Source organism: Gadus chalcogrammus, chromosome 7 (assembly GCF_026213295.1).
Source record: "Gadus chalcogrammus isolate NIFS_2021 chromosome 7, NIFS_Gcha_1.0, whole genome shotgun sequence".
In the NCBI taxonomy this organism is placed as follows: domain Eukaryota; kingdom Metazoa; phylum Chordata; class Actinopteri; order Gadiformes; family Gadidae; genus Gadus; species Gadus chalcogrammus.
Window position 1 is genome coordinate 10,073,746 of NC_079418.1, and position 14,904 is coordinate 10,088,649.

The 14,904-nt window shown below is 43.3% G+C and overlaps 1 protein-coding gene across 2 annotated transcripts; it reads right to left on the reverse strand.

The window, feature by feature from the left end:
* Nucleotides 1-250: 250 nt before the first annotated feature.
* On the reverse strand, nt 251-7,717 carry LOC130385424 (uncharacterized). 2 transcript variants are annotated; one of them, XM_056593927.1, is made up of 3 exons: nt 6,293-7,717; nt 5,477-5,508; nt 251-5,315 (listed from the first exon to the last, which is right to left on the reverse strand). In XM_056593927.1, exon 3 carries the CDS (start codon nt 4,250-4,252, stop codon nt 2,720-2,722), a length of 1,533 nt encoding a protein of 510 aa, XP_056449902.1. In that variant the 5' UTR covers nt 4,253-5,315; nt 5,477-5,508; nt 6,293-7,717; the 3' UTR covers nt 251-2,719. The 2 variants fall into 2 exon arrangements, with proteins under 2 accessions (XP_056449902.1, XP_056449900.1); XM_056593925.1 differs by having other exon boundaries at nt 251-5,508.
* Nucleotides 7,718-14,904: the final 7,187 nt, after the last annotated feature.

Genomic DNA, 14,904 nt, shown 5'->3' on the forward strand with positions numbered 1-14,904 from the left:
TGTGTGTGTGTGTGTGTGTGTGTTGAGAATTATTAGACCTCCGCTCTCTGTCCATGGTGCGGCAACACCGTGTCGAAATATAGTGAAGCGTTGTCTTATTGCCCGCCAAAATTCATCGTGAACGTGATATGCAGGCCTAGGTTGTATTTTTGGAGACAGAGAGAGAGAGGGGGAGCGAGCGAGGTATAAAACTAATTTTCCTATTCGGCATATTGAACCGTCGGCCTAATGCGCCTCCTTTTCGAAAAGTCGGACTAACGGACCTTCGGACCAATGGGTTTCGTTTTCGGAACATTGAACCGTCAGAATAGTGGCATGTCGATCTAATGGGAAATATTTCGGAACATTGAGACGTCGGAACAATGAGGTGTCGGAATTACGGCATGGCAACCGCCGCGCAAGTCATTTAGGCTACGTTATTTAATCAGAATAATAGTGGTTGACGAAATGAAACTTTTGAGGAGAATGCGATACAGAGAAGTTATACTGCAGATTTTTTAAGACACAGATGTCAAAATTCAAGGCTTTCAAGTCTTTTTAAGGTAGGGCTGTGCAATTAATCGAATTTCGATCGCGATATCGATTTTGGGGTCAAACGATCTCCAAACTCGTATAATCGAGTTGAAACGATTAATTTGACATTTTCCGTTTTACAGTAGGCCTAGAGAGTTTATGAAAGTTTATGAAAGAGACGCGCATGCGAAAGCATTCAACGCGGCGAGAGGGAGTACAATCTAACAGGCGTGCTGCATCAGGAAGTATGCCGTTGGCAGGAGGCGGTACATGCCGGTGAACCGCCAATCAGCAGCATCGACTGTTGACAGACATGTTGGAAGTAGACCTAACGTGTGGAATAATAAAGTTTCAGTAACGTTAGTTTGATGAACGATAACAAGCTCCTATAGCAGACTTTAACTAAGAGTTCTTTAAGGCAGAACTGCCAAGTACATCTTGTATATGTATTTCTGTTTAACAACAATATGATTTTTATTAGCCATGCATTCTACTTGCTGTAGTTTGGTCTGGCTTTGCGAGACTAGCCATGCAGTGATGTTGCTAGGTACGCGTCCTGCGTCCCTGACGCATTCAAATCTGAAAGGACGCACTAAACTCACTATCCATGCGTCCCGGGGACGCATCTCATTTTCCCCATGAAAAACGATACATAGTGAACATTAAACAACTCGTGTTTAATCACAGTAACTGGCCAAAGAAACCTTCTTGTGAGCAGATCGGACAAGCGCTGTTTCAACCCTCTGCGCATCTACTCGGCGCAGACGTGATCCCCTGTACAAAGTATCGCAACATGCTAATTTAGCCGCTACCAAAACAACTAGCTCGTCACCGCTGATTTCATTTCAACAATTAAAAATACGAACTTCATAGTAAATAAACCCACGTTTCCACTGCTCGATGCTGTGCTCATTCGTGTCAAATGAGCAAATCAAACAGGATTTTTTTGCAATCCTTCTGATTGAATATATGTACATTTATGTGAAATCGTGAGGACTAGGCTTGTGACACACACACACACACACACACACAAATGTGGCGCTCGCGCGGTAATAGCTCATTGGCGCCACCTAGTGATCATTATGTGCAAATGCACAGCCTCTCATTAAAATGACTTAGGGGTCATTTGACCCCTCTTGCGGCGCTAGGAGTAAGTAAAAATGGCCCGGCGTTTCTAGTGTTAAACATGAACGGTTGAGTACTCCAGCTCTAACCATATCATACCACCATCAAGGAGTTTAACACTATTAATTTAATTTAAGAAATAGAATAATAATAAAAAAGAAACACATTTTTTAAACTGGGGAGTCGGGACCCATTGAATTTCTCAGGGACCCACCCAACTCGCCACCTGTGGGTCCCGGGGACTCACTACATTGAAAACCGATCAACATCACTGGCCATGTGTTTGTTATGGCTTTGTGACTTTTAACTTTGCTATGGAGAAATGCTGGGACCGTTGTTCTCTAGACATTAAATAGGGAATGTATTATTTCAGTCGAGTCATTCGTCAGTGCATTTGGCTGAATATATTGTATTCATGAAATGTTTTATAAAAATCAAATGTTAGATTCAGAATGTTGTGGCAGACAGTACACTTACACACGAAAAAGGTTTTATTTTGGATACTTACACGTGTTTCTATGTCATAATTGATTGTGTCAATAAATGCATGTTTTCAAACTCAAAAATAATCGTTTGAATAATCGTGATATCAATATTGACCAAAATAATCGTGATTATGATTTTTCCCATAATCGAGCAGCCCTATTTTAAGGTATTATTTCCAAATTCATAAATTCAATGCTTTTAAGACTTTTTAAGACCCCGCGGGAACCCTGCATAAAGATTAATAATAAAGTGTGTTTCATCACACACACTTACCCACAAACACACAGACTTAAGCAGTGAATTACTGTCCCAAAGGAGGAATTTATTTTAACAATTTAAATTATGCAACAATAACTCACACAGGACTTTGGACTAAAAAAAAGCTGTTCAAAGAGTCCATGGAGTGGTATGTGATGCATGACAGTTTGAACATGTCCGAAAACTAATTTTAAGAGAGAAGTTAACAATAACAACGTATATAACAATAACAATTTTACCTGCATTTGTCAGGTGATAATTTTAGCTGGCACACAGAGCGATAGAGTCACAAGTCCTTTTTCCATCAAAAAGATAATGCGCTTTAAAATGATGCGCATCAAAAGTTAGTGCGACATATCTGTCCCCCTTGTCCCCCTTGCCTGTACTTCTTGTACTGCATACGAGCCGGTATATGTGGGAGAGTAGGACCACATAAATGTGGTTGTTGCGGGCCATTCCTCCTTTCCTCTCGGGAGATAGGCCTACGTTTTTCACCTACACGCCTTACGAGTTGTTGAACAGCGCCGTGTGGCCTTCTTACTAACTTACTTAATGTCCCGAGATGATTTTCAAATGGGAAACACGAAACACTGTCTAGGGCACCAAACCTCCGTGCATCATCAGCCAGATGTATAAGAGAATGTGTGTTGTAAACTACCTGGTCAGGTCCATATATCTTTGCAAAGTTCTGGACATAACATTTTAATAGTTTGTCAGCATAGTCACAATACTCTGAACACAAAGCTGGACTGAGAAGAATTCTCATCGCTACAGATAAAAGCATGAAGTTTTTGTACATCCGTGTAGATAGGCGTCCTTTCAGGACCACAGGTCCAGTGTACAACAAAAACTGCCTAAATTCAGTGGCCTTCCATTGTTTGAATTCACTTAGAGACCGTGGTTTTCTTGAAAAATTCCTCGGGATATATTCTCTAATTGATTTCAAGTGGCTCGAGATAGTTGTGATGGTGGACGATGAAAGCCGACACTTTAATGGCCCATGGATCCACAGACTTATAAGTCTCCTAACATTTCCCAAGCAAACTAAATGCATGTAGTCAAGTACAAAACTTGAAACCATCCCTATTCCCAGCTCTAGTAAAGGTGAGTCACGATGGTGATGTCCCTCATCACACCTACTTCTAAATGTTATATCAGTTCTGAGTGGTTCATTCAAGTCAGGAAAAACAACCTTGCCATTTAGATAAACCCCGTGCTCTACACAGCGCTCACAGGCACTGTAGCCTGTATGGCCTTTGATACCTTTTAAGAAGGCACGGGCAGGTGCATCACAGATGAAGGCATCTGGAAGAGCGACATTAAAATGTTTCCCATTATAATCAAAACCCTCGGAAGTTATTAGCTTAAGGTCCTGAATAAAATCCTTCAAGTATTCACCAACAGAAGGGGGCTTTGAGGGGCCTGCATAGAGCCCAACGACAAATACATCAGATGTCGGAATTTCTTTAATCTTGGCCAAAATAGGCCACAACTCATTTTTCGAGCTTTTGGAGAGGGATATGCCATCAATGTTGACCCGGAGGGTTAGAGTGTCTACTACAGGAGGTGATTCACGAGATAGCTGTGAAATAATAGCATTTGCAACTCCAAAATAGTAGTAGCTTCCATCTCCCATTTCTTTGACCTCACAGTTTTTTGAGGTTGACATAAGCGTTCTTGGATCTTTTGGCAAGTCAAGGCCACAATGCCTTAAAATAGGTAATAGTTCTGACAAGGCACTATGTGAAATATTGCGTTTTGCTGCCCAATCAGCCAACTTATCTTTAAGCTCACTACACGGATCAGATCCTTCAACAATGTCTGAATTATTCTGGCAAGGTTCTGCTTCACTGCAATAATCATAAACCATCTCGGTATCTGATTCTCGGTCTCCTTCGTCTTAATCTGAATCTTGGTCCCTTTCCTCGGAATCTGAATCTTGGTCCCTTTCCTCGGAATCTGAATCTTGGTCCCTTTCCTCGGAATCTGATATTTGGCGCCTTTCCTCAGAATCTGATTCTTGGTCCCTTTCACGACAGTCCAACTCCTCATTCAGATTCCCGAAGTCTTTTTTGTAGGTTTTGTTGGGAAAAATAACCTGCTGAGTACATCACATGTACATTATAAATATAGCTAACTCCTACCCTAGCCTGATGAGCACATCACATGGACACATTATAATATAGTCAACTCTTGCTCTAACCCAACAACACAAACATGATAATATATAGTCAGGTCAAGGCCGGAGCTGAAGGCCCCATCTCCCAGGCAGGCAGATGGTGGACACTCAGACAATGCACCAGTATCATCTCCAGAACGGGAGAGCCACATTAATTTATCACACAGGAGACATTTTGAGAGCTCTTCCCCGTTAGGAGGAACCAAGAGATACCTCTGCCCACACCAGGGGCCTGAGAGCCACATTAAATTATCACACACGAGACATTTCAGGGGGGCACTCCCCGTTTTAATTTATCACACCGGAGACACGAGGAACTCTCCCCTGTTACGAAGCTCTCTCAGGGCCTGGGAGCCAAAACACACAGAACCACACACACCTCAAAACGCACACACCTCATCGAGAGGTGGATACAGCATAAAAACTGTACCACACAGGGACTCTTATTCCCCTTCTTCTGAAGCAGACCTTCCACGGAGGCGAAGCTCCGGACGAACCATCAGCGCTGATTAGGGACTTAGACATATTCGATTTCTCACGCTTTATGACTCTGTATAACCGTTGCCACTTTACTTAATAAATCCAAGGTCCTCGTGCCGATAGACTTTATTACCTCTCCGTCTCATTTTATCTGGTCCAGTAGCTAGACAGACCGTTTTTCCCCACAGTTTCCAACACCCGCAAGTGCTCCTGAACTTTGGCATTAATTCGCCGTCGCTTGGTCCAAACGCTATATTCCATTATTTAAATCAATCTGTAACAGATAAAGATTTGACACTTAAATGTAAAATCTCAATAGATACTACTTGTTTAAGGACATAAATATGCCGTTTAACCACTAAAGCCTCTGTGGAAGACCGCTGCTGTAACAAGTGAAGATAAATGCTTAAGTGTGTGTGTTGTTTGTATACTTACTTAGTTCTCCTCAAATGCAGGTGCCTGTCAATCTGCGCACACGCACACACACAGAGACAGAGAACACATCTGAGCTTCATTGCTTGATTATGAATGAGCACATTTAAATTTTCACATGGTCCATTTTGGGGCTTTTTTAGCTTTTCATTCAGCTCTCTCTTGACCCCTTTTACCTTTTATATTTCACCTTAAAAACCGTTTACCTTGCCCTGTTTGGTGCTTTTTTTCTCAGCACAACCTCACTTATGTGACTGTACAGTTATTTTTTAATTTTGACATACTGTATTAATACAGTGGACCTAAAAACACAAAAATCATAAAATCCAAGTAGGATTTTTTTTTATTTTTTAGTGTGAAAACCACAAATATGCTTAACGAACAATTTTTATTACTTGGAATGAAAATTTAATTTGTTGTTTGCTAAATTTGTACATACGTTAAATTTTGCATACATAAGTTGTAAAAGTTTCATCACGTGAGCAGGACAAGACAGGAGAATTTTCACGGGAGTGGGACAAGACAAGAGTGAAAATCCACTCCCGTGTCACCCTCTAGCTGGGCGTCCCTCGATGATGGCAACCCTATTTTTGGTGCAAAGTGCGGGGACTTGCGCGTACATATTAATAAACTCTGTGGACGCGCAAAAGCTAGCTAGCATCGCGCGCAAAAGCTAGTTTGCGCGCGATGTGGGGGGGCTAGCCTTTCCAAAGCACGCACATATTAATTAACTGTTTCTGTGGACATGATCCCGCCTTTAAAACATAAAGCATTGTTTTTTTTGCCCTTATGTGAACACTTTTATAAAATTGTACTTACTCTTCTGGATATGCCGCGGTCTCCGCAACTAGTGCTGTGAGCCTGTGATAACCGGGAACACACTGCCTGAAGGACCCGTCACTTAGCTGACTTCGGAAGTGCCTGCGAAATTACACGGTTCCCTGCATTGTATAAAAACTATATTATTTTTAGACTAGTGCTGTCAAAGTTAAAGGTTCATTTTAAGAGTTTAATGTAAGAGCTGGGTTATTCAAGAAAACCATGGAAAATCTCTTAAATTAAACTCTTATGAGCTATTTTTGTTGTTATTTGTCCAAACAAAAGTACCTTTAGTTGTAAAATGAACAAGGGAAAACAAGGGTGGTCTAATATTTTTTTCCATGACTATGTGCACCTTAAGCAATTAAATATTTTTTTAATTTAAATATACTTTCTCTGTGTTTATTCTACATTTCAAAATGATCAACCTTGTGAAAAATACATTTATTTTTTTTACAATATGCAAATATTGAATTGTTATTTTTTTATATAGGCTACTAGAATTTACCAAATGCGCAACTAATATAGGCATGTATTTCACAGTCACAATAATGAGTAGCTGGAAGCAAAAAGTTGTTTCACAAATTTTACTACGCACACAATAAAAAATATCAATAATAATAATAATAACAATAAGGTTCATGGGGACGGCTCAGTCTCCTTCATGAAACCCTGAACGCTAATAACACACGCAGGAATAGGCTAGGGTTCATGGCGGCTCATTCGCTTCAATGAAACCCTTGAACTCCGCCTCAGCAACAAAAAAAAAAAGTTGGCTTAATATAATAATAACAATAACACGTTCATGGGGACGGCTCAGTCTCCTTTATGAAACCCTGAACGCTAACATAACAGTACAGGAATAGTGTTCATGGCGGCTCAGTCTCTGTTCGCTTCAAAGCCTCAGCAAAAAAAATAATAAAGTTCTCGGAAATTAAATTCTGCATGGGCAGCTCGCGACCATGTGGTTTGGGTCGCCACAATAGAGACAGAGCTTCTCCTCCTGGGGCCCGTTCCAGAAAGCACGCTCAACCAACTCTGAACCTAACCCTGAAATATGAGTCAACCAACTCTGAGATGGGCAACTCTTGAGTTTTCCATTCCAGAACAGCTGTTCTGAATTAGTTCAATCAACTCTGAGTATGTAAACTCTGAGTTAAGCGCATGCCTGCCGACTCTACAAAGCCATCATCAATGGAGCTCCGATACTACGATTCACCATGGCAACCGGGAGAGAGTTAAAAATGCGGAGACATGTAGGAGAAACTCAGGGTTTCTTGAAGAAAACCTGCCAGTGAGCAGGTTAGGTTCACAGAGTCAGTTACTATGGTAACTGACCTAACAGTTGAGTTCACTCTCTTTCCGGAACGGAAAACTCAGAGTATCCCTCTTCTCAGGGTTAACATACTCAGAGTTTCAGGAAAACCTGCTTTCTGGAACGGGCACCGGGTCCAACTTAACTCGGGGCCCAGGGGACCATGAGCCTGGCACGATGCAGCTGCGATCTGTGGCACAGGCGACATCCAACGTTGCGGGTCTGTCAGTACCGCAGCTGACATCTTTCGCAGGTTTCACGGTACTAGCTTTGTCCGACATGATCCTTTTGAGGTCACTCAGCGTGCGCGTCATGTTGACCACAAAGACGGACATCTCGGACATGGCCCGGTGCGTCTCGGAAATCTTTTTATCTTGCGCTTGCAGCATGGCCCTTACTGTTTCAAGCTCGGAATGCTGGCGGGCACACACCTCCTCCAGACTCTTCTCCATCTCCGGCAGCTGGTTGTTGGTCATCTCAGAGTTTATGAACTTGCTTCGACCTGTTACTGTGTCGAGGAAGTTATGTGATCAATAGGCCCCGCAGCTGCTTCCAAGCGCTGATCACGCTGAATAAATCACACTGCTTGGTTTGGCTTAATTGGTGTCGTAGAGGCAGTGCACTAATTTTTTCAGAATTTTCAACCAAACATAACAAAATTCATATGGTGTTACTGTCCGGCACTTGTTTCTCAAAGTGAAAACTTGAATACATTTCTTGAAGCCTGGCAATACATGATAGCTACAGTTCCAGCCCATGCCCACTTAGCCCATATAAAACTCTTACCGGACCCAGATGTGGTTGACCAGCTCTAACCCATGCCCACTGAGCCCACACATAACCCATACAGCACCCAGATATGGTTGACCAGTTCAAACCCATGCCTACTTAGCCCATAGATAGCCCATATGGGAGCCAGACATGGGTGACCAGTTCCAGCCCATGCCCACTTAGCCCATATAAAACTCTTACCGGACCCAGATGTGGTTCACCAGCTCTAACCCATGCCCACTTAGCCCATATGTAACCCATATGGGAGCCAGACATGGGTGACCAGTTCAAGCCCATGCCCACTTAGCCCATATGTAACCCATATAGAACCCAGATGTGGTTGACCAGCTCTAACCCATGCCCACTGAGCCCACACATAACCCATACAGCACCCAGATATGGTTGACCAGTTCAAACCCATGCCTACTTAGCCCATAGATAGCCCATATGGGAGCCAGACATGGGTGACCAGTTCTAACCCATGCCCACTTAGCCCATATGGAACCTATATGGAACCCAGAACAATTGCCCACTTCTAGCCCATGCCCACTTGGTACCCAGGTAACACACATTGAGCCCATATGATACCCAGGTGGACATGTTGTCTGGGTAAGTAGCTGTTAAGCGGTAATGTAATGTAGGCCCGGCTGAGTGAGTTGTAGTCGATCGTGAGAAATCTTGTCACTCATGTGTTGTGTGTAGCCTACTTCTAACGTTGAGTAAAACTACATTACAACATTCAACTTCGAACATCTTAAATACGCACAATGGATTGCCGATTGGGTGAAGCAGTGTGTAGACGTGTACGTTACAATAGTAGCTATCAGGCATTATGAAAAAAATAATATTATGGGTGTCTTTGTATCTGCCATGCACGGTATGGTGGTTGCTAAGTTGTAACTAAGGACTCGAAAGGGCGGGAGAAGCTAGACTAGGGTGAGTGGATAGGCTACTATCATGGCGGAAGCTTAAAAAGCTAAAACGTATCATTTTCATTCAAAGTGGGAGGAGGATTACTTTTTCGTTTATTCGAATTCAAAGTCTATCGGTGCGGCCACACCAAACGCGTTACTCGCGTTAGGGGCGTCAAAATTCGGCATTTTTGCATAGGGAACCATTGGTATAGGCGCGTAGACGCGTTACATGCGATGAAGCGTCAAGTTAAGGCTGGTTTATGCTCGGTTACGTAAGCGTAAGCGCAAGCGCAAGAGGCCCTTGCGCGCCCTTGCGCCCCCCTTGCGCGACTTCTCACGTCTTGCGTGCGTCGGGCGATTTTTCTAGACTTGCGTCATTTTTTACGTAAGCTTTTACGCGAGCCGCCCAGCCTGCAAGGCTGTGATTGGTTTGCTGGTCTGGTTACTACTTCCTGTCTGGAGTATCACCCGGCAGGCTCATATACAAAAGCATTAACCTGAAGTGAAGTTAACTTTGCTGCCAACACATTATGTCGTTTTAAAATGTAGAGAGATATGCACATTTATACAACCCCAATGATCAACAACTTCATCACCCCTGTTCCTCTGTCTGTTGCCATCATTCACTGTGTATGGGGAGAACATGATCTGGCACATAAACAAACCAACGACTCCCACAGACAAAGACGTAATTCTCGAGGTCGTCTTCAACGAAAAACTTTCCTCCACATATTACTCCACCTACTGTTCTGGCGGTAAATTGCTTGGCAACACGCGCAACACGCGCAACCTAAAAGGGAGCATGAATTGCTTTGAGTAAATTTTGCGCAACAACGTAACACCAACGCTGAAGCATGCAGCCGCCTTCAGGGGCGTTACGCGCGTCAGACGCACGTATTTACGCACGTAAACGCAGTAACGCGCCAACGCCCGGAGTTCAGAAATCTGAACTTTCAACGCTCCAACGCGTGACGCTGGGTCACGATAGCCAATCAGCGTTGAGCTTGACCCGACGTCACTGGCAGAGAGTAGTGAGCTTGGACAGAAGCATACGGCCGACATTTTTCTTTATTCTGGGTGGAAATAGTAACATAGTTACGCTATTAAATGCGTTTATGGAAACATTTTTAGCGAGAAATGTGCATTTTACTTTCATAATGTTCGCTCGGTGAATGTGAAGGATGTTTGGTTTGATAGTTATGACGAAGAGGGAACGCTCCGTTCACTTGCATGGACAGAGTCTCTGGATGCTAAGCAACCTCAATGTCTTGGCGGACTATTTCTCTGCTGATCAACACTACGAATGCTGGAAACACACCAGACACACCATGTGAAGTTATTTAAACCGATTATTGTTATTTATATCAGAGATTATTTAATCTAACCCGATCTTCACCCTGCTACCCTTTGGCAGGCGCTACCGGGCCACCACAGCCCGCACCTCCAGACTGCAGAACAGTTTCATCCCCAGGGCCATCACAGAACTTAATAATCACACTACACTCCTACCCTCCACCCAGCACAACTGCACTTTTGTTAGTGGTTGCACAAACAAATTTCGTTGTGTATCCAATGCACAATGACAAATAAAGTCTATTCTATTCTATTCTATTCTAAACTCTTCACCCACACGGCGGCGTTTGGGTTTCCTACCTCGGACTCCAGCGCAGCCACGGCCGACAACTATCTTTATTCTGGGTGGAAATAGTGACATAGTTACGCCATTAAATGCGTTTATGGAAACATTTTTAGCGAGAAATGTGCATTTTACTTTCATATTGTTCGCTCTGTGAATGTGAAGGATGTTTGGTTTGATAGTTATGACGAAGAGGGAACGCTCCGTTCCATTGCATGGACTGAGTGTCTGGATGCTAAGCAACCTCAACGTCTTGGCGGACTATTTCTCTGCTGATCAACACTACGAATGCTGGAAACACACCAGACACACCATGTGAAGTTATTTAACCCGATTATTGTTATTTATATCAGAGATTATTTAATCTAACCCGATCTAAACTCTATCACCCAAACACGGCAGCGTTTGGGGTTCCTACCTCGGACTCCAGCGCAGCCACGGCCGACAACTATCTTTATTCTGGGTGGAAATAGTAACATAGTTACGCCATTAAATGCGTTTATGGAAACATTTTTAGCGAGAAATGTGCATTTTACTTTCATAATGTTCGCTCAGTGAATGTGAAGGCTGTTTGGTTTGATAGTTATGACGAAGAGGGAACGCTCCATTCACTTGCATGAACATGGACTCATCTAGCTGCGTTGGCGCGTTGACGCGTTGGAAGCGTTGAACCGAGTAAAGGTACGGCCACACCAACCGCGTTGCTCGCGTTAGGGGCGTTGAAAATCGGCATTTTTGCATAGGGAACCATTGGTCTAGGCGCGGTACACGCGTTGAAGCGTTGCGTTGGGGGCGTTGGGCGCGGCAGTTGCACGTAATTACGCACGTAAACGCAGTAACGCGCCCAACGCACCAACGCCCGGAGTTCAGAAAATTGAACTTTCAACGCTCCAACGCGTGACGCTTAGCCGCGGTAGCCAATCAGCGTGGAGCTTGACCCGACGTCACTGGCAGAGAGTAGTGAGCTTGCACAGAAGCATACGGCCGACATCTTTCTTTTTTCTTCTGGGTGGAAATAGTAACATAGTTACGCCATTAAATGCGTTTATGGAAACATTTCTAGCGAGAAATGTGCATTTTACTTTCATAATGTTCGCTCAGTGAATGTGAAGGATGTTTGGTTTGATAGTTATGACGAAGGGGGAACGCTCCGTTCACTTGCATGGACAATGGACTCATCTAGCTGCGTTGGCGCGTTGGAGCGTTGAACCACCACACACTGGTCAAGCGTCAGGTTAGGCGCGGTACTCGCGTTGTCCAACGCGAGTAACGCGGTTGGTGTGGCCGCACCATAACCACCCCACAATGATCAAGCGTCAGGTTAGGCGCGTTAAGGCGGCTGCATGCTTCAGCGTTGGTGTTACGTTGTTGCGCAAAATTTACTCAAAGCAATTCATGCTCCCTTTTAGGTTGCGCGTGTTGCCAAGCAATTTACCGCCAGAACAGTAGGTGGAGTAATATGTGGAGGAAAGTTTTTCGTTGAAGACGACCTCGAGAATGACGTCTTTGTCTGTGGGAGTCGTTGGTTTGTTTATGTGCCAGATCGTGTTCTCCCCATACACAGTGAATGATGGCAACAGACAGAGGAACAGGGGTGATGAAGTTGTTGATCATTGGGGTTGTATAAATGTGCATATCTCTCTACATTTTAAAACGACATAATGTGTTGGCAGCAAAGTTAACTTCACTTCAGGTTAATGCTTTTGTATATGAGCCTGCCGGGTGATACTCCAGACAGGAAGTAGTAACCAGACCAGCAAACCAATCACAGCCTTGCAGGCTGGGCGGCTCGCGTAAAAGCTTACGTAAAAAATGACGCAAGTCTAGAAAAATCGCCCGACGCACGCAAGACGTGAGAAGTCGCGCAAGGGGGGCGCAAGGGCCTCTTGCGCTTGCGCTTACGTAACCGAGCATAAACCAGCCTTAACGCGTTTGGTGTGGCCGCATCTGATCTGCAATGCAAACGTGGCCAAAGAAAGGGAATTTAGAGCTGCATTTCAAGACGGTCCACAGGAGCTACACAAACCTCCCAGCTAAATCACCTCAGTGCCCGAAAAATTAAAGGAATTTAAAAGTCAGCTAGCGGCACAATAGTCAATAGTTTTACGAGGCCCAACACCAAGAGTAAGGCTGCAACCATAGCATCTGATCGTGTCAGTCATGTTCTTACAAAAGGGAAGAAATATTTCAAGGATGGTGAGATTGTGAAAGAAGCGTTATTTACTAGAATTATTTGGGTTGTTTGTTGGGTTGTTACAAGCCAGTCCTATGCCTACTGTATGTGCACAATACATTGTGGCTATACACAACGGCTTTCAATAAGGCTTGGTAGATCTTGATGATACACTATCAACTTAAAAAGTAGATTTTGTCTCAAAAAAGGTTCCCTTTGATGGCACCCCTGATGTAGGCTATTATATTCAATTTCAGTGAAATGTGTCTCGTGTTGCTGTGGTAGTGTTGAGTGAATATGTGAATATGGTGTTCAAACAAGTATGAAAATGAACAGGAAAATGTTAAGATTAACTGAATCTTAATATCTTTCACAGTCTCCCCAGATGAAGACCTCGACCACGACCTCGACCTCTCTGACGGAGTGGAGGACAATGATGATGGTAAGTCGATTAAATCTGCCATGCATCTAAGATTTCTACACAGTCTTATTTAACACATTTATAGTAGGCCTAGAAAAAGGCCCGGTAAATTACATTGGGCAGGGGGTTGGTCGGTACCATCCGAGGACAGCGATTAAGGCATAAAGTGATCTACTGTAATATCTGCACTTTATCTATCCCCCTTCTCTCTCATTTATGCACAGGAAAAGCCTGACAACTGACACAATTTCATTTAATTTATTACAACCCAGTAACTATATGCATGTGACAAATAAACTCGTTTGTGTCCTTGGTACCGTAGAACCAAATTTGGGGGTCTGGCTCAAGGACAAATTGCACTGGTTTTGATTTTTTTTTCTGAAATAATACTAATTATTTTGAACTCATTTGAGGGAGTTAAATGAATTCCACTGCAATTCTACATTGTTGAAATGTCGGATCTTATCTTTCTTAGACTGTTTATATCCCTCTTTTTTCATTTTAAAGATTCTACAACTGTTGAGGAGGATGTCCCTCAAGTGGACACCCAAATGGACACACAAGAGACCCCAGTCACCCCAGCTGCAGTGGGAGGGAGTGGTCTTTTTAGGAGACCACTAAAGCGGAAGGTGAATCCCTCACAGCAGATCCACAACAAGCTGTCTGAGTTGCTAAAGAGGCACGAAAGACAGGACACGAGCGATAGAGAGATGCTGCAGTCGCTCGTGTCCTCAGTCAACCGACTGGTTGTTTGTATAGAAACCGATCAGAGAGCAGCCTCAAGGATGCCAGCACCATTGCCTTATTCCCATCCAGGTCCCAGCACCTACCACCAGTCAGTTCTCTACATGCAGCAGCAGCAGCAGCAGCAGAGCTATCCCTCCAACTCCCTCTCACCTGATGAGCCACACTACACACAGCTGTAGTTTAAAAAAAATGTTTTAAAATGTTTGATTTCACAGTTATTTTACATATTGCAATATTTATTTATCTAATGTGTTCTTTTCATATTTATACATCTATTTATTTATTACATGTATCTATTTATTAATTCAACTTTGTTCTTTCCATTACTTTTGTATACAATAAATTAACAGCTTTTTTATCCATCTAAAATAGCTGTCCTTTTTTTCTGAAAAAGAAGTATATAATAGGTAAGGTGACTGCATATGATATAATATATGATATAATATATTGCATTATCCACACCTTCAACAAATGTAGGGGAAAAAGTAGGTACGCAGTACATTACAAGTACAATCAAAGATTTAATTTATTTTGTATATGCTGCAACAGCATACTCCGCACCACGGATGCCTCTGCTGTGGGCATTCCCTGACACGGCTGTGCTGTTGGTTGGATATCTGGGACTGGAGGTAGGC